Here is a 24,764-nt window from a genome sequence, read left to right as displayed (position 1 = left end):
AGAAGGTTGTTCTTCCGGCATTCTATCCTCCTCCGCATCCTGGTAAGGAAGAGGAGAGGCTCCATAGGCTTGATCCTAGGAGAGCTTTAAGCTTTTATGTTTCACGCATGTCCCGGGTCAGAGTGGACGGTCAACTCTTTATTGGTTATGCTGGAAAGCGTTTGGGGCAAGCTGTGACGAAACAGACTTTGTCTCGCTGGATTATTTTGGCCATCTCGGAGTGTTACCGCTTGGCGGGTAAGGACCCACCGGCTGGCTTGCGGGCCCATTCTACCAGGGGTATGGCTGCATCTACTGCCCTGCAGAGGGGTGTTCCTATTCGCAACATCTGTGATGCAGCCACCTGGGCTTCAGTACATACATTTGTACGTCACTATTCCCTCGATTCCATCCGAGGACAGGATCTGGCCTTTGGCAAGGCGGTCCTTTGCTCTGCTATTTGATTGGCTATTCTAAATTTTGATTCTAAATTCTTTCCCTCCTCCTTGTTCTGGTACTGCTTTGGGAGTCTGTCATAGATATGGAATACGTCGGAGGGCCCAATCCCCTCGAAGAACAAGTTACTTTCTTACCTGGTAACGTTCTTACGATGCAGCTTACGTTCCGCAAGGCTTTGTGTCTGACTGGCAGTTGACTAATGTCACACGTTCTGGGGGGAAAAAACTACAACTGAGGCTACGGGCGTCGTGCGTCCTACTTATCACATCGGATGACGTCGGACGAGGTCCACGACGACGGCGTATCGACGTCATCGACGCAGACGCCGAAAAAAGTTTCCGAAGCAGCACAGTTGTGGTGATTACATGTCATAGATATGGAATACGTCGTCGGACCATCCCATCGAAAGAACGTTACCAGGTAAGAAAGTAACTTGTTCTTTTGTTCATGGCATAAGTAATTATATCTACGTATTGTACGTGATTACCTTCTGCTTGCTTGTTGTTGGCAGCCATGTGTCAATAATTGGAGATCTTACTCTGTGGCTGGTCCCCTTTCCAGAATTACCGCTCCCATCTTTGTGTTGTAACCGCTGCAGAGGAAAAGGATAAGGGGGACCCGTGGGGGCGGATTAGATGGATGGACTTGATAGCCGTCCGAACTTGTTTATACAGTATCGAGTGCGTTGGGGGCAAGGTTAAAGTACACATTTGAACTGTAGTTTTCAACATTTACAATCCTCGACCCACTTCAGTACCTATTGAATTACCAAATAGGGTGGACTTGTCTACATCCCCTATGCGATCAGAAAAGAATCAGGCTGTACCATCAGGTAGCGCAAAGGAAATAACGACAACTGTATTGCGAACCATGTTTTCTGATTCTGTTTAAGAAGTCTTGGCTCATAGAATAAAGGAGTTGGGTAGGTTGGAAGTTTCACCTGTGGATCCTTCTGCTCTTGGGGATGCGCAATTTCTGCTCCTTCGAATAAGAAACACAAGTTATCGTTGACACTGAAAGATGTTTTTTGAGGCACTGTACAAAGCCTTGCAAGCATTGTAGTTCTTCCAGCAGACAAACCAGAAGCCTTGGGGGATTTGAAACGTGCTTTACGACAACCTAAGACTTTGTTGCCCATGGAAACTTTGGTCTTCAAGCACTCATTAGGCCAGGCCTCATTCTTATTTGGTGAGGAATAATTTGCTTGATTCCAAGTACAACATTCCTAAAGAGGATCCTTAAAAATTAGGGGACGAAATATTGTTTGAATACATCTCTACAGTGAGGCAAATCGATGAAGCTTTTTTGTGAGTTTTTTCATATTCTCAATGGGGGTAATTGGTAAAGGTTCACTGGAACCTTTGCCCAACATGTGGCAGATGCGTTTGCTTTCTGGATTGCAGAAGGTATGGAAGCAGTTCAACAGTTTCAGGTCATAAAACATGACTGTCACTACCTCAAGGGCTATGAATGGTGATGTTTGCATGCAGTAGCATGCTTACTGACAGCTTCCCATCACTAGGACATACAAGAAAAAGTGCTTGACTTGCCATTTGATGAGGTTTCACAGAAATGTAAAGCAAGTGATACTGCTGCTAAGTCGTTGAGCTCAATCTCTTCGAAGCAACCTTATCAAAACTTGACGTCTCTTAAGCCTCCTCCATCTTCACCAAACAGCTCAACATCCACAGGTTCTACGCCTTACTGTGCATCTCTGAAAAGGAGAGGGCATAGACCCAAAGGGAAGACTGCTTCAGCTACTTCCACCCAAGAGGCAAAAAAGTCTATTTGACTACAATCCGGGTATGTGTTCGTTCAAATTCACATCAAGGAACATATAGTCCCATTAACAGGTAGACTGTCCATATTTCTTCATCATTGGGTAAACGTTACTCAGGCGACTTGGATTTTAAACATTTTTCATTTAGGTTATTTTTTTGCCTCTTTCTGCTACTCTGACCTGTTTGCAAACAAAGCTCCAAATGGCACCTACCCAGCTTCTCAGAGAGATTCTAAAAAGTCTTCCCTTGAGAGCTATATAGTTATTTCCAGAAGAAGACGGATCAAGGGTTGTACTCCCACTCTTTCATAGGATCAAAGAAAATGACAGCCAAAATCCTATTCTGGACCTTTCCGATTTAAACCAATTTCTTCTTGTGGAAATATTTTGAATGGTAAAGATCCGGGCCGGTCTTCAGCCAACGATTGGATGATGGTGTCAGACATTCAAGACACCTATTTTCACATCCCAGTCATAAAGTAACACTGCCGGTACATGAGGTTTACTTTGGGGAAGAACCACTTGAAAATACACAGGTCTTTCCATCGGCTTAACCTCTGCTCACACAGTCTTCACAAAGGTGTTGTCAGTAGTGGCTGTTGACATGTCAAATATTATTTCCAGATGTGCTGTGGTGTCCAGGTAGTCGTTTAGTTCATTGTCGTCTCCATGAATGCTTCTCTTGATTCTTAAGGTTTTCCTGTAATTTGCTATAACTACATCCCTGAATGCGTCTGTATGGCTTTTTCTTACTGGGGGATTTTCAGGTATTCCGGTCCATGGTGCAGGCTTCCTCATCTGTGCCATTTGAGTGGATAAGAGTCTGGCAGCTCTTTCCTGGTCCTCGTACATCATCTTCCTGCTGGTTATAAGTGCCCATATTCTCCATCCTGACACTGGTCCGGTGTATGGTTGTATTGTAGAACTGGAACTTGTCCCTTGTGTTGGAACATATGTGCTTGTTAATACAGTCTCTGTGGTTTTGTTCTTCAGTTCCTCTTGCAGTTTCCTCGCTCTGGCTATGTGCGGAAATAATAAGTCTACTATCAGTTGTGTCCGTACAGGGAGTTTCTCTGAGTTGGTTCTTAATTTCTTGTGGGTTTCAGATACACCTGCTTCTGTTGGTTTTTTTCTTAACTCTTTTTGTTTTTTCACAACATCTGCTGTGGAGTTTCTTATGGCAGGCAGTCTCTTCTTTTCTACTGTTTTGGTTTGTGGTTCTGCAGTCATTGACACTAGGCCTGTTTCATATGCATTCAGTGTTTGCCTGCATGAAGTTGTCAGTGACCTTACTTCATTCATTCCGTGCCGACCCTGTCTCTGGCCTTTATTTGTTTGTGACCACAAGTCTGTGTGTGTCATTGCTAATCACATCCATTTCAAGTTAATTAATTCCTCCATCGGATCTTCTAAGGACTGGAATGACTATACAAGCTCTGGGTGCTTTTGTGGGTTTCATGCGTGCATCATTAGGTGGGTGCACTGAATTTGGAACGCTTTGTGCACCAATGAAAAATGCAGTTCTGATGATCGTTAATGACAGTAAAACAATAATGAATATAATGCATAGATACATTATGCCCCTGTATGTCAGGTGGCAGCATTTTCTTCCAGAGAAACGTGGTCTTCTCTCCTCCTGCGGGAGGTCCAGGCTGCTGCTCTGGCTCCCCATCTCGATCATTCACTAAATTACAATGTTTATTATTTCTGTGTTTAAGAGCGTACTGTGCTCCACAAATGTCCCCCCTCTTGCCGGTGATGGAGTGTCTCTTATTCCAGGATACAGTTCCTTTGCTACGCTATGCGAAAAATCAAATTAAATAACACTTCAGTGAGTCCCCTTACTGGGCATGTTCAAAGTAAGTAAGCTTCCAGTCCACTCCTCGGATTTGCTTCAGTCCTGAGCACATATTGTACTTTGATCAGTATGAGGGAATAGGGGAAATAATAACAACAAATATAACAAGTGGGGTTCTTGACACTGCTTCCTCGATCTGTCCCTCGGCGGAGGGCTTTTAGAATCTCCTCAGATAGAACTGCTGATGGTTAGAGAGTTCTACTTGGAGCATAATTCCGTGCAAGAGCATTCCCATCTGTGCAATATTAGCTGGATCTCTGATGAATGTGAGGACGTCAACATCGATGGGTCTCCCCATTAGCTCTGGAAAGTCAGTGACTAGGCAAAACAGAACATTGTGTGCCACCTTGCAGTCTTCTGGTGACAGGGACATCCGTCCTGTCTTTGCTGAGGTTCAGGATTGTATATTCTTTTCCTTAATGTAAGCAATGTCTGCACTGTCCGTTTGCATGGAGTGCGACTAGAATTACTATTTTATTTAGGAGATGGCTTAGGTGTTCTCTGTTTGCTGGATCTCTAAGAAACGTGAGTGTATCTGTTGTTCTTCTGATAAGAGTTGGACAGTCTTCGATTATACGAAAGAACAAGGTGTCGATAAGCACATTGATTTCCGCCTGTGTTTGGGACATTTGGTTCCTTCTCACTGTACTCAGGAAGTAGGAGCAATTACGACAGTGAGCAGTTGTCTTATTGTCTTTTCGTTTTCAGGATATTGAAGGAAGTCAGTGACACTGGTGAGCCTTCCTACTAATGACGGGTATGATCTTAGCACTAGATCAAAATAAGTGACCACATCCTTGGCGATGTCGCTACTGCAGGACACCATAAGTGATTCCGAATAGGGTCTCGGTATGGAATGAGTCGGGATACTGTATTTGCTTCCAATGTAAGTGTCCTCGGTCAAAATTGGGCATATTTTTATCTCCTTAAGGCTTAAGTGTGCCTCAGTCCAAAGTTCAGCAGTCAACAGACTGTGTTGTGGCTTATATGTGCAATTTTCTTCTTCACCCTGCAACTAGGATACACAGAGTGTCCGTGTTTTATGTCCTTATCCCCTTTTTTGTTTAGAGGAAGTGTCCAATTTAAGCCACAACTTGCAAAAAGTTCTTTGTCTGGCTGGTCATGCGTCCTTCTTCCTCGTCATGGATCTCGTCTGCACGTGCTTTGGTTCTTCCCTGTCGCTCATTGATTCCTCTCGTTGGGGTGCAGGCAGGGGGCCTTCTCCGATGTAGGGTTTAATATCGCTGAGAAAAATCCAAGCTCTCCTGCCTTGTAGTTTAACTGCGGATGGAGTGCAGTCCTCCACTGTGAAAGGACCATTGAATCTTGGCTCGTCCCACTTTTTCCTTGTATGATTCTTCACAAGGACGGCGTCTCCAGTGAAGATGGATGGAACACGTAAACCTTGAACTTGGTCTGTTGTAGTATCTCCTTCTATGTTCTGTGCTGCTCTGCACCCTTTTCGTCGTCGCTGCAGCTGGCAAGATGTCATGCAGTTCACATAGTTTTGCATTTCAGACCCTAAAACTTCTATTGACTGGGCATCATCTCTAGCTCTATCTCGGGGTGTCAGAGGAGTTCTCATTCTTCTTCCTGTGGCGTAAGATGATGGTCAGAACGGGTTGGTTCCGAAGTGCATACAGTGCCAGTGGAAGGCAGTGCAACCATCCCTTCCTTAGAGTAAGCTTCAACTTGGCTATCCTTTCTTTTAACAAGCCATTGAGCTTCTCACAGCTTCCGTAACCTTGTGGATGATATGCCGATGAGAACTTGTGCTTTATACCAAGCAGCAAGCTAATGTGTTCAAATATTGTATTAACAAAGTGAGGGCCATTATCTGATCTCATGACTTCGCACACCCCCCACCTGGGAAACACTTCCCACACTAGAAAATGTGGCCGCACAGGTAGAGTCTGGGTGTGTACACAGACCTGCTTCAATCCATCTAGAGAATGGACACACCACAACAATTAAGTATCTGTACCCGTTACATACTTGAATCATGTCGGTAGTCGACATGCAAGTGCTGAAAAGGCCCATTTGGCCTTGGGATGACTCCTCATTACTTTTAATGTGTGCCCAGCGGTGAATTGCTGACAGATTATACAGTTCACTATAAAGAATGCAACGTGCTCAACTAAATTTGGTATGAACCAGTCTTCTGCGAGCGTTGCTGCTAGATTCTCTTTTTTCCTATGTGCTGGATAATGTAGCTGCTCCAGCGCTATTTTTAATTTACCAGTGCTGTTTTGTCGCCACAAGCTGTCAGAGGGGTTTAAAGAACACCCTCGACGTTTCCACAGGTTCTTCTCTTCCTGTGGTGCCTCCCCTTGGAGTTCCATTAGCTGTGTTTGCCCCAAATTACTGTAACTTTCAGGTGCAGTTCGTGTAACCATCATTCGCTCGTTGGCATGGATAACTTCCACTGCCATGATCGTCTCACTTTTGGATGCCATACGCTTGGCTTCCGGGTCTGCTGCTTGATTCCCGCGTGAATTCAAATCTGTCCCTTTCGTGTGGGCAGCGCATTTCATGACCGCTATGCCCACTGGGAGCTGTAGTACCTTTATCAGCCTATCCAATAAGGCTGCGTGCTGCACTGGCGTGTCGTCTGCTCGGAGGTAGCCCCTCCTCTTCCAGGGTGCTAGACCTGCGTGCACTGTTGATGTCACAAAGGCAGAGTGACTGTACACCGTTAATTCCTGGTCTGCATGATTCTCAATGGCGAGTATCAACGCCAATAATTCTGCAGTTTGTGCTGAATAATGAGATGGTATTCGCGCACTAAGAAGCACTCGAAATTTTCCTTTTGAGGTGTGTTTCATCACAGCAACGCCTGTGTATCTTTGCCCATCATTTTGGTCGATCCTCTAAGACCCGTCAATAAAGACGATCTCTACTTCTGCCAAGGCATTTTCTTTCACCCTGGGAATTTCATCATAGAATTCTTCATAATTTGCACAGTTATGTATCGGCTCTCCGTTAGTGACTGGCTCTGCTATAAACCTAGCTGGGTTTATTATCTCCCATCGGACTATTTTGATCGATGGATTCGATATAATCACATCATAAGCAGAAACTCTCCGAGATGTCAATGTGCCCTTTGGTTTTTCTAAGATAGCAAATAGTGAGTGCTCGACGTACAACATCATGGAGAATCCCATCACAATGGTTGTAGCCTTCTCTATGGCGAACGCTGCGGCAGCTAAACTTTGTTCGCAAGGAAAATGACCTCTCATTAGGGTCCAAATTCCCACTGTAGTATGCCAGGGATTTGTACCCCAACGTGGTTCTCTGTGTGAGTACTGCTGTCATAACGCTGCCTCTCGTGTATGAAAACAGGTCGAATCCTCTGCATGATTGGGAATCCCGAGAACTGGAGCTGTACAAATAGCTCTTTTGAGTTCAGCAAACCCTTTCTCCATTCATTGTTTTCTTTTGTCACTTGGGCCTTTTTTAGGGCCTGAAGTAAAGGCTTAGTGTAAGAGCTGTAGTCGAAGACCCATGCCCTGACAGTTGCATAGGGCTACAAAGCTCTGCATCTGCTTTATCGTGTGTGGCTTAGCCATGATAAGTATGGCTTCAGCTCTTTCTGGGGTCACTCGCTTTCCCTCATGTGAGATTAGCTGTCCTGTGTACAACACTTCTTGTTGACAATATTGTAACTTTTCCTTGTCAACTTTATATCCTTTCTCAGCCAGTATAGTCAATAGCTGAACAGAATAGTGCCTGCATTGCTCTTCTGTGGTCCTGCAAATTAAGGGGTCAACCACATATTGCTGGACGACACTTTCTAATGCAATATTGCTCAAGTCCATCTGCAGGATTCGGTTGAAAATGGAAGGAGACTCACAGTACCCCTTTGGCAGCCGTGTGCTTTTCAGACGCATTTGTCTGAACGTGAATGACGTCTGATCTTGTGAGTCACGGTGCAATTGGATTGAGAAAAAAATGCATTTTTTAGGTCCATCACTGTGAAATATTTTTCCTCAACGGGTATGTTACATAGAATTGTAGACGGGTTAGGGACTAGAGGGAACTCGGCCTCAACAATATCATTTATTGGGCGTAAATCCTGGATTAAACGCCAAGACCCTCCCTTTGATTTTTTTAATCGGATAAACCACGCTGTTGCATGACGACGCTGACGTCACTAAGATGCCCTGTTCCATCATTGCAGAAATTGTCTTAAAAAGCCCCTCATCTGCCTCTCTGGACATGGGATATTGTCAGGCTTTTGGTAGCCTTGCTCCTGGTTTCAGTTTAATCTTCACTTCTCCAACCCCCTTCAAGAGGCCTTCGTCATAGGGGCCTGTATTCCTTACTGAGACTAATAGCGTCACTGTGTTAAATTTGAATCTAGAAAGTGTGCCCTAATAGCGTCACTGTGCTAATATTGATTCTAGACAGTATTCCCAACATCATTGACTGTGCCCAATAGCGTCACTGTGTTAAAGTTGAATCTAGAGAGCGTGCCCTAATAGCGTCACTGTTTTAAAGTTGAACTTAGAAAGTGTACCCTAATAGCGTCACTGTGTTAAAGTTGAATCTAGAGAGCGTGCCCTAATAGCGTCACTGTTTTAAAGTTGAACTTAGAAAGTGTACCCTAATAGCGTCACTGTGTTAAAGTTAAATCTAGAGAGCGTGCCCTAATAGCGTCACTGTTTTAAAGTTGAACTTAGAAAGTGTACCCTAATAGCGTCACTGTGTTAAAGTTGAATCTAGAGAGCGTGCCCTAATAGCGTCACTGTTTTAAAGTTGAACTTAGAAAGTGTACCCTAATAGCGTCACTGTGTTAAAGTTAAATCTAGAGAGCGTGCCCTAATAGCGTCACTGTTTTAAAGTTGAATCTAGAAAGTGTGCCCTAATCGCGTCAATGTGTTAATGTTGAATTTAGAGGTTATTCCCAACATCATTGAGTGTTCCCCAATAACATCACTGTGTTAAAGTTGAACTTAGAAATATGCCCTAATAGCGTCACTGTATTAGAGTTGAATTAGGATGGTATTCCCAACATCATTGAATATGCCCTAATAGCATCACTGAGTGTGCCTGGTTGCATACACTTTACTGATTACCACAATTTCACACGACTATGCTTGCTCTCTCCTATACACCACCATTCAACTAGAACACAGCGGTACTATGACACATTTGGTAAAGCTGTTCTCATACTAACATAACTCATCAAACTACCCATCATCCTAATAAAACACAGCTAGCTAGCACATACCGGCAGCCAAACCTCAGTCTGGATGTCCCCCTCCAGACTGAACACATTCAACTGATCTCCTTAGCACCACACCTAACGCTTAGAAGCAGCTATCATGCAACAACCACACCAGCTGCACACATATCTGGTGCGCCCATGCACTTTACGACTCTCTCTCAACTGACTAGAACTGCGGTTCCCGAGGGCTTTCCTCCTACCAGCACCTTGAGATCATACCAATGATACATAAGGCGCTATACAAATGCAAAATAACATAACATGTGGAGGAAGAACATTCATTTATACCCCTATCTAAATGACTGGCTATTAAAGGCCAGGTCCCCAAGCAAGATACTCCAGAAGGTTCAGATAACCTGCAATTGTCTGTTCCAAGTGGGGTTTTTCATGAACGTTCCCAAGTCCAACATGATTCCATTTCAAGGGATTTCATTTATCGAAGCGGTGTGGGATACCCAAGGAATTTCCACCCCATGAAAGACACTTTATGATTCAACAGGTGATATCCCTTTTGATGAACCATCGGCATGGTGGTTTCAAAGTCTTATAGGCTTGATGAATTCATGCATCTACCTGGTTCATTTCCAAGGCAGAGAAGGCAGACTCTACAGCGTCATTTCGCCTGCAGCTGTAATTGGTGATCAGCTACCCAGAGCAAGATGACCTCTATTCCAGAGTTTGTCTGAGACAGTCTGATTTGGTGGTCAGTGGACCTTCTGGTCAACTTCCTGTTCCAGCAACCTGAGTCCTCAGATTATGGTGACAACAGGTTCTTCGGATTAAGGCTGGGAAGTTCATGTTCTTCATCTAACAACTCAGTCCTTGATCAGATCAAGATGTACAAGATTGCATAAATGTCTTGGAACCCAGGGTCATTTTCGAAGATTTAAAATAGTCTCTTCCTTTTAGTCAGGGGAATGGGTACTGGTTTTAATGGACCCTACTACCGCTTTGTTATATATAAACAAGCAGGGCGGGATCTGCTCCCGTTCTTTTTTCTTCTGATGAAACAAATGTAGTGTTGGGCCATCCAGTACCAACTTTTCCTGATTGCATCCTATCTCGAAGTGAAGAGAAATGTGTCAGCAGATAGTCTAAGGTGCATAGGGTTGGCTCTACACGAATGGCAACTGAGGTTATCGGTAGCCAAAAGGATTTTCCTCAAATTGGTGTCTTCAGTAGTGGATTTTGCAACATAATTCAATGTGCTCCGCCCCAAAGTTGTATCTCAGAAGTGGCAGGATCATCATTCTCTGGGAGGTGCTCGCCTGGTTGAACAAAACACTTTATGCCTTCCCTCCATTTCCCCTGATTTACAGGATTCGAGATTTCTGGGCGGAACCTCCTCAGATTGGTTTGGGTCGTGCCGTTTGGCCTTGCCAGATATGTTTCTTGGATCTCTTGCAACGGTCAGTACTGCCTCAGTGGGATCTGCCTCTAATGGGAGATCTACCAACTCAGCAAAAATGACTGGTGCTTCATCCTTACTCTCAATTACTCAACTAGAAGACTTGGTTCCTGAAGAACTAGCCTTCACCCGTCTGCATATTTCAGAACAGAATTTAGAGATCATGGCAGTAGCGAGAAAAGAGTCCACAAAAAAGCAATATAAAAGCGAGTGGTTAAGATTTTGTTTTTGGCTCTTGATCAGACTAAAAACCCATGTCTGGCATAATCAACAATGTTATGTCATTCATGACATTATTAGCTGCTAAATGTGTTAAGACCTACATATGTAAGCACTGACTCTCTGCAATAGGTGCTTATCTAAATAAAGAACAGAAGTAATGTTCTTTATCTAATGATGCGATTCAGCATAATTTTGAAGGTCTTCTCTGCTTAAATTCAACCTTTGGCGAGCCTCCACTTCAGTAGGATCTTAATTTGGATTTAGTTCCGCTGCTGAGCAAGCACTTTGAATCTTTGAATACATGTGATCTAGATTTGTTGACTTGGAAAAACACCTTTTGGTAGCGATTACATCGGCACAAAGTGTTGGAGAGCTCCAAGCTCTTTCGGGAACAAACCATTCCTAATTTTTTTAAATAAAATATTTTTTCGAATGGTTCCTTCCTTTCTGCTGGAGATAGTTTCAGAATTCCATTTGTATCTGGAGATCTTCCTTCTAGTTTTTCACCCTAGGAATCATTTTCTCCAGCATTGGATCTTTCATGGATTCACATGCTTGGAATATTCCCAATCGTCAGGCTGGGAACCCTCGGTACATTTATAAAGACGTTTTCCATAGGAACATTTTTTGACACTTTTGTGTCCTATCTACGTCATTTTGGGCCGCTTACGCTTGCACCAATAGGACGTAGCCGTATAAATATCCCCACCCCCGCGCTCCCTTCAGATTTCAACCGTCTTCCAGTAGTGGGATCACCTCGTGTCATCTACTATTTTACAAGGTTGATTTTTTTCGTTTTCTTTCCCAATGTCTGGGAAGGCGTTATTCCGTCCGTGTGCTACATGCGGATTAAAAAAGGTGTACGAAGGAGATGGGCATATGGACTGTCTGTATTGTCTCCATCCTCTTCATTCGGGAGCGGGAGTGTACCCTCCCTCGGAGGTAGGCTCTACACATAGTTTGGCCTCGAGAGCTAAATCTCCGGTGGTCCCCCGCCGCTCTGTATCTGCAGAGCCGCCGGCGAAGAAGTCACGTTCGACAGAGAAAAGTTCCTATGAGAAATATTCTACGAGGGAATCGTCATCAAAAACAAAAGCTTAGTCTTCCTCCTTGTCAAAAAAGGAGAGAAAAGACCTGTTAAAGACCTCCTCAGGTGACCGTCACAGGTCATCCTCGAGTCAAGATTCATCGAAGCATAAGTCAAGCTCAAAAAAGGCGGGAACGCCTCAGGATTCTGCGCCACAACCACCGTTGTCGTTGACAGGAGTTCGATCGTCGACACCCTCATTACCATCAACGCAGGGCATTCCCGCAGTAGCTCTGTCGATTCAGACGACGACTGTTGAAAAGTTGGCATCGTCGACGGTGGTCCCTCCAGAAGGCTGGCAGCCGGAGTTGTATGATCCGATCTTACCAGAGACCCTGTTGCAACAGGAGGCGGCCTTTTCCATATCATCCGTAGAAGATGACCGTGAACCGGTGGTTGGGCCAGCGGAGCTTGGATTACAGGGGGTCAGCTCGTTGACGGTCTCGAGTGGGCGAAGTATCCCAGTTACAGCGCCTCAACTCAGTCCCCAAGCGGTGTTGTCCTTGGAGGTATTGTCCACATTACAGACTTTATTGAGCCGAATGGACGCGAAGTTGCCTCAAGTTGGTGCTCCAGCAGTGGTACATGCTATGCCAGCCGACGGCGAGCCAGGTCCTGCCCCCCGGTCAAGGGCTAGGGTACCAACAGCCCTAGCCCTTCCGGTTGATGAACATCCTCCACACTCACACCCGGAGGAAGGAGAACTACCACTTTATCAGACATATCATCCCCTTCAAGAGACCGGACATGGTAGTCGGAGGCTGAGATGGAAGCTCCAAGAAGTCCGGCTCAACCATCACCACCGGATGACATTGGTTCCTTCCACACAATGATGAGTAAGGCATGTACCGAGTTTGGCCTGGCCCAGGAGGAAGAAAAGAAAGAAAAGAAAGACTGTTTCTTGTTTGATCATATGGGGAAGAGGAGGTGTTTTCGGTCCCCATTTTAGATCACGTATGGCAAGAGGGGGTTACGAACCATGCGCCATCCATTTTCGGAGCCTGCGACTAAAGGTAGACTGGAGAAGACATTTAAAGCTCCGGAGTCTACTCCAAGATGTTTGTCTTCTCAACCTTCTCCGGAATCAGTGGTATCGGCAGCTGCTGCAAGAAAGGCAAGGTCACAACATAAATGTACAACTCCCCCGGACAACGAGGCCAGGAGGCAAGATGCCTTTGGCAAGAAGGTAGTGTCGATAGGAGCAACAACGGTAAAGGCAGCCAACTCTCTAGCTATTATGGCGAGATACGACAGAGCGATGTGGCATCGTTTAGGCCTTATACTGGAACATCTACCGGACGAGCACAGACAATCTGCTATATTGCTGGTGCGTGAGGGGGAAGAGGCTTCAAACCACTCAGTAAACATTGCCGTAGACCTGGCGGAATCAGGTTTTAAACAAATAAACAATGGAGTGGTTTTGTGGAGGCAAGCATGGCTCAAATGCACGAACCTTCGACCAGACGTACAATATAAAGTGCTTGATATACCTTTTGAAGGGGAACAATTATTTGGGGAGAAAGTAGACGAGGCCTTAAAAGGCATGAAAGAAGACTCGGACACAGCACGCTCTCTTGGAGCCCTTCAGAGTGGCAGAAGTTTTCGTTCTTTTCGTCCCTTTAGAGTGGCATCAGGAAATTCCCGATTTGTCTCATCCAGGGAGCGGGGCTTCAGTAGGCCATCGTACTCCTCTCAAGGTTATAGGCGAGCTACCCAAACTGCTCGAAGAGGACAAGACTATCAAGCTTCAAGAAGAAGAGGAGGTTATTCATCGTCCACGAAGGACAAGCAGTCAAAGACCTAGCAATGACAAGCTTCAGGGCGTCCTGGGAGGCAGTGTGTCTCACCGTGTCGACGAGTGGGAGAAGATAACGTCAGACCGGTGGGTATTAGACACAGTGAAACTAGGCCACTCTTTGCAGTTCAAAAGCATGCCACCGCACATTCCACCTGTGTTTTCGGCGCAGCCCTATCTTCAAATATTACAACAAGAAGTGGTGCTTATGCTAAAAGAAAGGGGCTATAGAATTGGTCCCGGTGGCCGAGAGAGGTCAGGGAGTTTACTCCCAATGGCAAGTGGCACCCCATTCTAGATCTTTGAGATCTCAACAAGACACTAAAAGATCTGAAGTTCAAGATGCTTACGCTTCAGGAAGTTATCCGATCTATCCAGCCGGGGGATTTTCTGGCGTCGTTGGATCTACAGGACGCATATTTTCACATACCAATGCATCGACGACACAGAAACTTTCTGCGGTTCGTAGTCGGACAAACCCACTTTCAATTCCATTCGGACTAAAGTCATCTCCCAGGACGTTCACGAAGTGTTTGGCTCCAGTAGCAGCTTGATTAAGAAGACAAGGTCATCATGTTTACCCTTATCTGGACGATTGGTTGGTAAGGGGGTCGTCTCCAATAATAGCGCAAGCAAGTCTAAAGGCCACCAGGCAACTTCTGCAACAGTTAGGATTTGCGATCAACTTCGAGAAGTCTTCCTTAACTCCCTCAAGGAACTTGGTGTTTTTGGGTGCGGAGTTCGAAACACAGTCAGGATTGGTGAAACCATCTGTGGAGAGAGTTCACAAACTCAGGCTACAGGCAAAGGAGTAGAAAGTCAACACCAGGGTGTCGGTAAGGAAATATATGTCACTACTAGGGGCCATGGCGTCGTGTATCCTTGTGAATTTCTGGCAGACCGATGGTCCCAGAGTCGGGGGCTTTGGTCAGACAAATGGGCTTCTACGAGCACTGCAATGGTGGCAACTCTTCGAAAACCTATCGAGAGGGATGCCTCTGCAGGAACCAGAGTTTCAAATGACGGTAGTGACGGATGCTTCTCTGATTGGATAGGGAGAGCATCTGGAGTCCCTGCAAGTGCAAGGCCTGTGGTCGTCGGAAGAGTCAACCCTTCATATCAACGTGCTGGAATTGAGGGCGGTACGTTGGGCCCTGAAGTCCTTTTTACCACACATAAAAGGATCGGTCGTGAGAATATTGACGGACAATATGACGACAATGTTCTACCTGAGAAAGTAGGGCGGTACTCGTTCCAGAACTCTCTCGACCGAAGCTCAAGAAATATGGCATTGGGCCCTTGAACAGAAGATAAATATATTAGCCTACCATCTGCCGGGAGTAAAAAAAATGTGCATGCGGACTCTCTCAGCGGAGAGATGAATCAGCTGCACGAATGGGAGTTGAACGACCAACAGCTGGCAAATGTTTTCAAAAAATGGGGCCAACCTTCCCTGGATCTCTTCGCGACGAGAGAGAAAGGGAAGTGCGCACAGTACGCGAACAGGTGGCCACAACCCGACTCACTGGGGGAAGCATTCTCCTTCCCGTGGACGGACAAGTTTGTGTATGCGTTCCCCCCGTTTCCACTCATACGACGAACTCTACAATGGATGATCTTAGTGGCTCCTTATTGGGCGAGACAGTCGGGGTTCTCTGACCTACTCAAGCTGTCGATAGCACAACCAGTGAGGTTCCAGAAGATTCCGAACCTTCTATCTCGAGACAAGGGGGCAGTGTGGCATCACAATCCGGACGGATTCAGCCTGACAGCTTGGCTCCTGACTACTCGGAATTTGGTACTCTAATCATTTCATCGGACTGTCGTCGAATTTTACAAGCCGCGCCGGCTCCGTCCACAAACACTTTGTATGCATGCAATTTGAAGAGATTCTGCATGTGGTGCAAGGATCAACCAGGACTAGAACCTCTGAATATCGCGCCAGAACAGCTTCTTCCATACTTGCTACACTTAGCAGAAAGGGGTTCGTCTTTTTCTTCTATAAAGGTTAATCTAGCAGCCATTTTAAGGTTCACTCGTAAAAGACATTCAACACCACTGTTTAGTGATCGGTCAAGCACTTCATGAAAGGCTTATTTCGTACCTTTTCCCCGACTAAAAAGTTTCCTCCGAACTGGAGTCTTAACCTGGTACTGGCAGAGCTAATGAAAGCTCCTTTTGAGCCTATATCGTTGTCATCTTTAAAATTCTTATCGTAGAAATTGGCATTTTTGGTGGCTATTACTTAGGCACAACGACTTTTCGGAACTACAGGCGTTAGTCATTGATCCTCCATATTTGAGATTTTTCAAAGACAAAGTGGTGTTGGCAACCAACCCTGATTTCATACCAAAAGTTCCAACTGTATTTCATAAGCATTTGTCTATTGTACTGCTGACATTCTTCGCAACTCCATCTGTCGTGGAAAAAAGCTCTCCATACATTTGATGTGAAAAGAGCTCTAAAGTTTTACCTTCATCGTACTCAAGATTTTAGAGATACAAAACAACTATTTGTGGCTTATTGCCCTTCGGCAAAGGGAAAAGCAATCTCAAAACAAGGACTGGCTCGCTGGGTCTCGTCGACGATTGCTTTTTGCCACTCGAAGGCGGGGAAACCGCTAGAAAAGCGTCCAAGAGCCCATTCCACGAGATCCACTTTGTCTTTGGCGGCATTGTGGTCTGGGATTCTGCTGGGAGATATCTGTCAGGCGGCATCCTGGTCGCTGCCACATACATTTACCCGCCATTATTGCCTCGAGCAACAACATGCAGAAGATATACAGATGGGACGAGCAGTCCTACGTCATCTGTTTCAGTAAGGTAAGCCCTATACAGGGGTATATCCTTCTATCAATGTATCTTAATGTGTGTTTTAATGTTAACGTACAACGACTAAAAGTTTTTTCCATGGCAAAGGGCATGTATGGCTATGATGGTATTGGTTTGCATACACACCTCCAAATCAGGTGTACTGCTATACAATCTATTCTAAGCATGTGAATCCATGAAAGATCCAATGCTGGAGAAGGGAATAGTTTCTTACCTGTAACTCCATTTCTCCAGCATTGGTATCTTTCATGGATTCACATGCGCCCGCCGTCCTCCCCTGTATGCAAACAGTTATACCCCAGACCACCCGGGCTTCTTGACCTTGCCTGGCACATGCCAGTCCCGCATCATCCATGTGGCACCACCCACCAATCCGCGTCCCCCCATTCTCACCACTTGGACTACATTGTCACCAGGCCATGGGCCACCCCACGTCAAGCCATGTCCCTCTTCCAAACGGAGCTCATCACCTACGCACAGCATGACCTCGTGTATTACAACCCAGCCAATACGTATCTAGCAACACCCCCTAATTCAGGTACCCCTTACTCCCCGCAGATCAGGCTATTCTGCTCAACTTGGCACCCGGACTTGGGAGGACCAGCAACTAAACTCTAAATAGAGTCCACCATTCTACTCACATCTAGTAAGCTTTACCACCCTAGCATAATTACCCCTGTGCCTACGAACCATGCTTGGCCTCCGCCTAACTAAATTCCCTTTCTCCCCCCTCTCTCTCACCCTTGGTACTTTGTCTCCTCATCTGTACTAATGCTTAATTCTGCATACTATGTTAAAATGCATTAATCCTAACGTGAATATCTTGTATGTATTTTAAACCACCACCACTCACTATCACCGACTCCAATTACAACCTATGCATTACTGGTCGTTATCACGACAATGACTATATGATATTGATACAAAACCTCTTAACAATGTCATTGTGATTACCAAACTACTACTTATGATTGATTATGTCGCGCCAAATGTGTTTGAATCAATGTCACTGTGCCTTGCACATCACTTACCCGCTCAATCACCTCACAAATCACAGCCTTGAAAAAGACTCGGGTCGAAACGCACTTCGGCTGTTTGCACTCACCTATGTTGAACAACTGGCAGTAATTGCCACACTGATGATTTTTGGTTTTGGTTTACCAATATGAATAAAAAACCACATGCACCAACAAAACTAAGACTGGACTTTGACTTATAAGAAATAGGCCTAACTGCCAGAACCTTGGATAAACAAATCCAACCAGCGCCAATACGCAATCAAAGGTTTGTCACCCCAAAAGTATCCCCCCTGACTACTTTGGGGGGTTAAAATCTGAAGGGAGCCGCGGGGGCGGGGATATTTATACAGCTACGTCCTATTGGGGCAGGCGTAAGCGGCCTAAACCGACGTAGATAGGACACAAGTGTCGAAATGTTTTCCTATGGAAAATGTCTTTATAAATGTACCGATGGTTACCAGCCTTACGACGGGGAATATTCTAAGCATGTGAATCCATGAAAGATACCAATGCTGGAGAAATGGAGTTACAGGTAAGAAACTATTCCCATCTCTGGTAGTGGATACTTTACATAATTTGGAGGTCTCTAGCACTCTGAAATTTTACATAGAACGTGCAGACTTTTTTTTAGGAGATTGGACCAATTATTCATACCTTATGGTAGTCTTTCACCAGGCAACAAGACAGCTAAGGAAACTGTCGCTAGGTGGGTGTCATAGTAAAAGCTTATGACGACATGTGGCTCGAAAGAGACTTCGGGCTCGTTCTACAAGAGCCAAGAAGGCATCAGTATCCTTTATGAGGCATGTCCATATTAGTGAAATCTGCATCCGCTAGTTGGGCTACTTCGCTTCCTTTTTGCAAGCACTATTCTATAGATGCATTTTTTCAGAAGAGATACTTCCTTTGGCCTAGAGGAGCTTTGCAACATGATTGCTTGCTTGAATTTCTCTGGTATATGCTGTCTCTTCGCCCTTAGCGTTTCAAGGGCTTTTTAGTCTGATCCAAACCGGAGCAGATTAATAATTACCTTCATGGTGATTCAGGTTCTGTTAGTTCTTGCTCTGCCTCCTTCAGAACACCACACAACCATACCAATTAAAGCATATATTTTGCTACAATCGCCTTAGGAGAGGAGGGTGGTGGACATAATGGAAATGGGTGTGGCGGTTGGTGTGTCAAGTGTGGCAGGTTTGGGCCTGCACGCGAGGGATGCACGTGTGTAGACTTACAAAATCGTTTTTTTTTTTTAAAAAAACTGCCAGCTTCCTTTTGCTGCCAGCCTTTTTCCGACCTGACTGCGGTTGCAGTCTTTTCCTGCCTCTTGTGAAGCAGGGAGAGCAAAGGAGTAAGAGAGCAAGTGCCACAATGTTTCCTCTTTCAAATAAAAGCTTGGGGCCCTCTCAGTAGTGTAGTGGCCAGCTCAGGGCTCATGTAGGCAAATGGTAAATGGTTGTGGCTGTTCATTTCTAGGTCTCCAAAAATGTAACTGCCCCCCCAGTTCAGTGAAGGTGTTTTTCGTCACTCTAACTTTTTATCTTATTCAAAGCCTTGCCTTCCTGCAACAGTGTGTGTCAACTTCAAGATCAAAAGACATGCTAGGGCCACAGGAGCCGGGTTAAGCTTTCCCAGCTGCCTGAGTCCCCCAATCTCTAAAGTCTCAGTACCTGCATCTCACCATAGTGGGAGTCTGGTTGCAGGATGTTGTCCGCAACGTGGAGGGAATCTCATGAAAGCTGAAAAACAAATGCAGGAACATCTGTCATATAAGTAGTCTTCTATCCCAACTGCCAAAGGGGGTTGATGAAAGTGACACCACACACAGAAAGAAGGAACAGCGTGTACTTCAGATCGTTTCTTCTAGTCTACCAGAAGATTAGAGCTTTAGGTTCATCCAGAATGGCAACAATGCAGTCTTTAGTTGTAGCACTCTAGGAAAAATCATCATATGGATGCTAACATGTACTCCTTTCCATGTTAGAAGCAGTAACAAGTGAACACACCTTCTTTCCTCCCTTGCCTCTGGCCACCCTCTATGGGCTCTCCCCGCTCTACTTCCTCTGAAGCCAGAAACCTTGGAGTCATCTTTGACTCCTCCGTCTTTCCTTCCTCACATTCTGGACCTTGCCAAGAAGGCCCATTTCCAACTCCGCCTCCTCAGAGGTATCCTCTCTTGCCTCACTTTTCCCCAGAAGCACAATGTCTGTCAGCTCTGATACTCTCTAAGCTAGACTACTGCAACAGCATCTTTCTTAATCTACTTTCCTCCTCTCTCTGCCCCCTCCAACTAATCCAGAATGATATGATATGGTATTTTATTTGTATCGCGCTCGTACACAAGTGTTTCAGAGCGCGACTAGGCAAGAGAGGGGAACAGGAGGGAACACAAAAACGACACCGATCTTACTAGACCCAGTGACATTGGGAACGCGCACGTGCATGGGAAAGGAAAAAGGGAAAAGTGCATGGAAGGGGGAAGAGCAGAGAAGATAAATAAATAATAAAATGAATAGAGTCTGACAAGAAAAGGACTGCTAGACTTTGCCTTGGCCTCAAGCCCAGGGACTGTATCTCTGCAGCCCTAAAATCTCTCCACTGGCTCCCGGTTGCTGCAAGGGTCAAATTCAAATCCCTCTACATCATCCATAAGGCTGTTTGGGGTCGGGGTCCACACTATCTACAACTTGCTCTCACCAAATACTCAACCTCAAGATCTCTCCGACCCTCCGGCTCCAACTCTCTGCTTGTCAAGCGCTTCTCTAAGCAGCGAGAGGTTGGCCATTCTCTTTCCTCGGCTGGCTCCCTCCTCTGGAACAGCCTCCCCCTTCCCCTCCGTCTCTTCAAGTTCAGAAAGTTCCTCAAGACTTTCCTCTTCTCCTCATTCCCCCTCGCTCTCCCATGCTAAACCACACAGTCGCTGAGATTTGTAGCCTGGGCCCTTGTGTCCTTCTGGGTCCTGGCCTGTCCAATTTGCGGACCCCTCCCTGCACTAGCCTTTAGGCACCCACTGGCCTATAATGTCTCACAGGCCTGCACTTATTGTAGTGGCGGGTGACCACTCTTCTACCAAGTGGTCCCTGCCGTGCACTTACCTGTTGCCTTGCAACTGGCTCTCTGCCACTTCTCCCTCTGTGGTACCTCTAGTACTTACCCCCTTCCCCTGTCCCTTCTCTTTGTCTGCACGTGCACGTTCTGAATGTTCACATGGCCTAGTAGGACCGCCTCTGCATTTGGCTCATCATTGTTATTTTATTCCATTGTTTTGTTTTGCTCCCTTGTTCCCTTTCCTATGACCTGGGGGCGCTTTGAAACACAATTTCTTGAGGTATAAGCGCCTTACAAATGCACAGTAAATAACATAAATAAATGACCTGCCCAATTGCTTTATGGGTTTTGTCTCAGTGGAAGAGGCTAAGTCATCTTCTGCCCAGTCTTTTACTAGCCTTCCTTACAGGGCTTCATGTCTGTGTACATCTTTCAGATTCCAAATGGTCAAGAAGACATGCGCTTTTTAAGAGAAGTAATATAAAGGGGAGCAGAATCCTGCTCTTGTGCACATACATTCATGTGGTACTGACTAATATCCATGATGGAAAACTAAGGTTACAAGTAAGTACTTTGTCCTGCTATAGTCTTTAACTTGAACTGAACATATCCCAGTGGCACTGTTCTGCATTAACCTGTGGGTTGACCGAAACAAAGCCAGATGGTCATATGTTAATTTGGGCACAGTTGGTGATCAGCACAGAGAAGTTTGGATTTTTGTACAAAGCCTTTAAATTGATCTGAACAGATGCTACGGTATGTACAGAAACTGCCTGTCTATGCATAGCACACGTATTGATGAATCCACTAGTTATGTGCAGTTTTTCACTGGTGGGTTCAGGTTTAATTGACACCCTTCTGTTTCCTAAAACAGGTTATGGACAAGACATGACTGGTTTTGGACAGGGTTTTGCCGATCCCAACCAGCAAGCCCTCTCTTACACGGCAGGACCTTTGGCATCAGCTGGCCCACAAGCCGGAGCAAGTGGCTTTGGTCGAGGACAAAACCATAATGTGCAAGGCTTTCACCCTTACAGACGCTGAGGAGTGCTGCACATCAGGGATCTCCGTGCACAGTGGCAGAGCCGGCAGCGGTCAGGATTCCACCTGTGAACTTTTGACAATCACAAAGTGTTGATGGGAAAACATTGCAATCAGAAAACATTTTGGTGGGAGGGAATCTGGAATTGAAAAGGAAAAGCTGTGGATGTCTGGAGTGCAGTTTTTGGATCTTCGTTTCTCTGACCCATCGGCACAAATAAAGAGAACAGATTGCTTCCAGACAACATGGTGTAGTAACGTGTCAACAGCTTGGACTACACTTCAGGTTTCCTAGTCCTTTTTCTTTATTTTTTTGAGAAAAAGAATTCTTGAGCCTTTGTTTTACCATATATTGTGTACTTTTATGTTTAAAGATACAAAAAAATATACCGTTAAAGATTGAGATTTTTAAAGAGAATTTTCTACTACGTATGCTGGCTTATTTTTTAATTTAAAGACAGGGTTCTGTTGGCACTGGTGGAGCAAGGGTCCGTTTTAACCCTTTGTTTCAAAAACAATTTTGTGAGGAATGAGTGAGAGGTTGATATTGGGGAGGCAGCAATGAGTTAGAAGAGAGGCCTGATCAGTCCAGATACTCTCGAATTTAGAAAGCGAAACTACAGAGTGTGTTTTTTGCTTTTGTTATTTGACACTAGACAACAGTCAAGGTGTTGGAAGTCTCTGGCGGAGCATGATGTTTCTCTTTGTGCTTCTGGCCTGCTTAGATTCCAGTGTATGCATTTGCATAGGTCTCTGGCAGGTCTGTTGAGATGAAGTTTCCCCCAGGTTGTGGTGCATTCTGCACAGATGCAGTGTATACCCCTGGTTTGAATAAATAAAGGTACATTTGAAGTACACACCTGTGCCTGCCTCACTTTATCTTCCTGTTCATATTTCCTGCTTCCAGCTAACAGGGACTGAAACAAGCATTAAACATTAGGCTGTTAACAAAGTAGGCATGTTGTGCCAAGTGGATGGGAAGGGGTTATTACTTTTGATCTTCTTTAAGGTACCATTGAACTGTGTGCTTCTTAAAAAGCAGTAGTGAGTTTCACAACTAGTGATTTGTCTGACCGAATCCTAATATCTGAAGTGGATAAAACTTCAATTCAGACAGTCGCTGATTCCAAGATCTTATGGACATTACACAAACCCTCTTTGTGATTGACTTCACACAGTGTTCTTTAATTCCCATACTCATCTGAAGGTAATCAATGTGTGTAAAATAAGGTTGGTTTACTTTTTACTGGTAAGATGTTGCTTAGTCTTACATATATATACTCTCATGTTAAGTGAAACTATTTGTGATAGTCTTGCCAAAACTTGAGATTTATTTTTGGTTATACACCATTCATAAAACAGAATATAACTAATTGTGGCATTTCTTTCGTTTTTGGTTTTGGCAGTATACAGTTAATATCTCAGCAAGTTTCACTCACCTTGTACATTTGACTGTTACATGTGTGACTATTCGTATTTTGCAACATATTTAAATTCATTGTCACATGAGCAATCCTCAAAAAGATACTATACATTTATAGAATCCAAAATCAGCATTTTGTGTCTTCTGTCTTTGCTTTTACATTTAAAACATTTTTTGGAATCAATTAACCTCCAAAATATATAGTAGTGCTGCTTTAAGTACCATGCATATCGTCTTTATAACAAGAAAAAGGAAAGACATGCAAGCAATGTGAAAATTCTAGGTAATTTGTTACTTTAAGGTAGGTTGTGCTACTCCAGCACCCCAAATTGCAGTGTCATGATAATCAATTTATTTTTTACACTCGGTTCGTCATCCCTTTTCTTGGGTACTTTGGGGAGGATGGCTTTTTTAAAATAAATTTAATAAAAGTACCCATGACTGAGAGCTATGTTGGTAGACACACAACTTGTCCTTCTTCAATCTTGGTTTTACATTAATACTGATACATGCTGACTAGAATAGCAAACACGTCCCCAATTTACTAGGAGGCTAGGCAACCAAGAAAAAACAAAGGACATGAATGAAGAAAAGATTACTTAAACAGATCTCTCAAAAATGCTTGCATCACTTCTTAAGTCTATTCTGTAATTAGTGCCTCCACAGTAATATCTCGCTATGGTGTGGATTAATGTCAATGGAGCCGTTTTGCAGTTTTTAGATGATGGAACATTGTAATGAAGTTGGCTGTGGCCTCTTTTCCTCTTATATCGTTTGTCCAGGGATTCCAATATGGGATTTGCTATATTTTTAGTAGCTATATATTTTGTGTTGTGGGCTATCCCTATAGCTATTCACTATTTAGCAGCAAGATTACTGATAATTCACAAATAAATCATCTGTTATGACACAAATAAGGGGACCATCTTTACATCTAGCGGAACTTTACGCAGGATGTTAGGGGTGAAAACACGAAATAGACACCCGAGTATACACTTCTGAAACCACCTTCAAAAGGGTGGTTATTCACAGGGCAATCTTATTGTAATGTAATATAGTTTAAGGTTCATGAGTATTTAGAGAGCCCTTATCTCACTCGCTTTCGACAGTGATGTAATGGCTATTCTGGGAAGCTATTTTCTGAGTAAGCTGCCAAATATTGCCACCACTTTATTTAGTTCCTAAAGAGGCATCCTTCTAAAAAATTTGTATTCACTGGCCCCATTCAAAACAATTCTTAATTTCCCTTTCCGTAAATCAGATATCTCTAACTAAAGAAGATAAGATAGTAGTACCTTTACTTACCAACGTTTTGTAGTGTTACAGCATTTTTCCAGACACCTAAAAGTGAACCTGCTTCCACTTAAATGCATAGAATTATCTTGTGGGTGGTATTTTTTCGCTCCTTTTAAAACATTTGTGCAGTCTGGAGGCACATTTGAATGTCAGTATTGCAAATGCCCAGGAGCCATGCATTAGTATTCATCAAAGGCGGACTGAGAATATACACTGAATTTCATTCTAGAAAGGCGATCTGGTTATCTTGCTGTTCTCCTATGTGGTTCTTGCGATAGGTGAAGGTTTAGA

At 44.5% G+C, this 24,764-nt stretch overlaps 1 protein-coding gene across 6 annotated transcripts in view; it reads left to right on the top strand.

Annotated features, from left to right (window-relative positions):
* Positions 1-22,611, top strand: part of DAZAP1 (DAZ associated protein 1) — a 1,852,448-nt gene extending 1,829,837 nt beyond the window's left edge. For all 6 annotated transcript variants that reach the window (XM_069646753.1, XM_069646749.1, XM_069646751.1 and 3 more), the window contains one exon: positions 21,588-22,611. In XM_069646753.1, coding sequence (XP_069502854.1) covers positions 21,588-21,757 — 170 coding nt within the window. In that variant the 3' untranslated portion in view covers positions 21,758-22,611. The remainder of the gene's footprint in view (positions 1-21,587) is intronic.
* Positions 22,612-24,764: the final 2,153 nt, after the last annotated feature.

This window comes from Ambystoma mexicanum, chromosome 1p (assembly GCF_040938575.1).
Source record: "Ambystoma mexicanum isolate Mex_15411 chromosome 1p, UKY_AmexF1_1, whole genome shotgun sequence".
In the NCBI taxonomy this organism is placed as follows: domain Eukaryota; kingdom Metazoa; phylum Chordata; class Amphibia; order Caudata; family Ambystomatidae; genus Ambystoma; species Ambystoma mexicanum.
The sequence above is the reverse complement of the archived record's forward strand: the minus strand, read 5'-3'. Positions and strand labels throughout refer to the sequence as shown.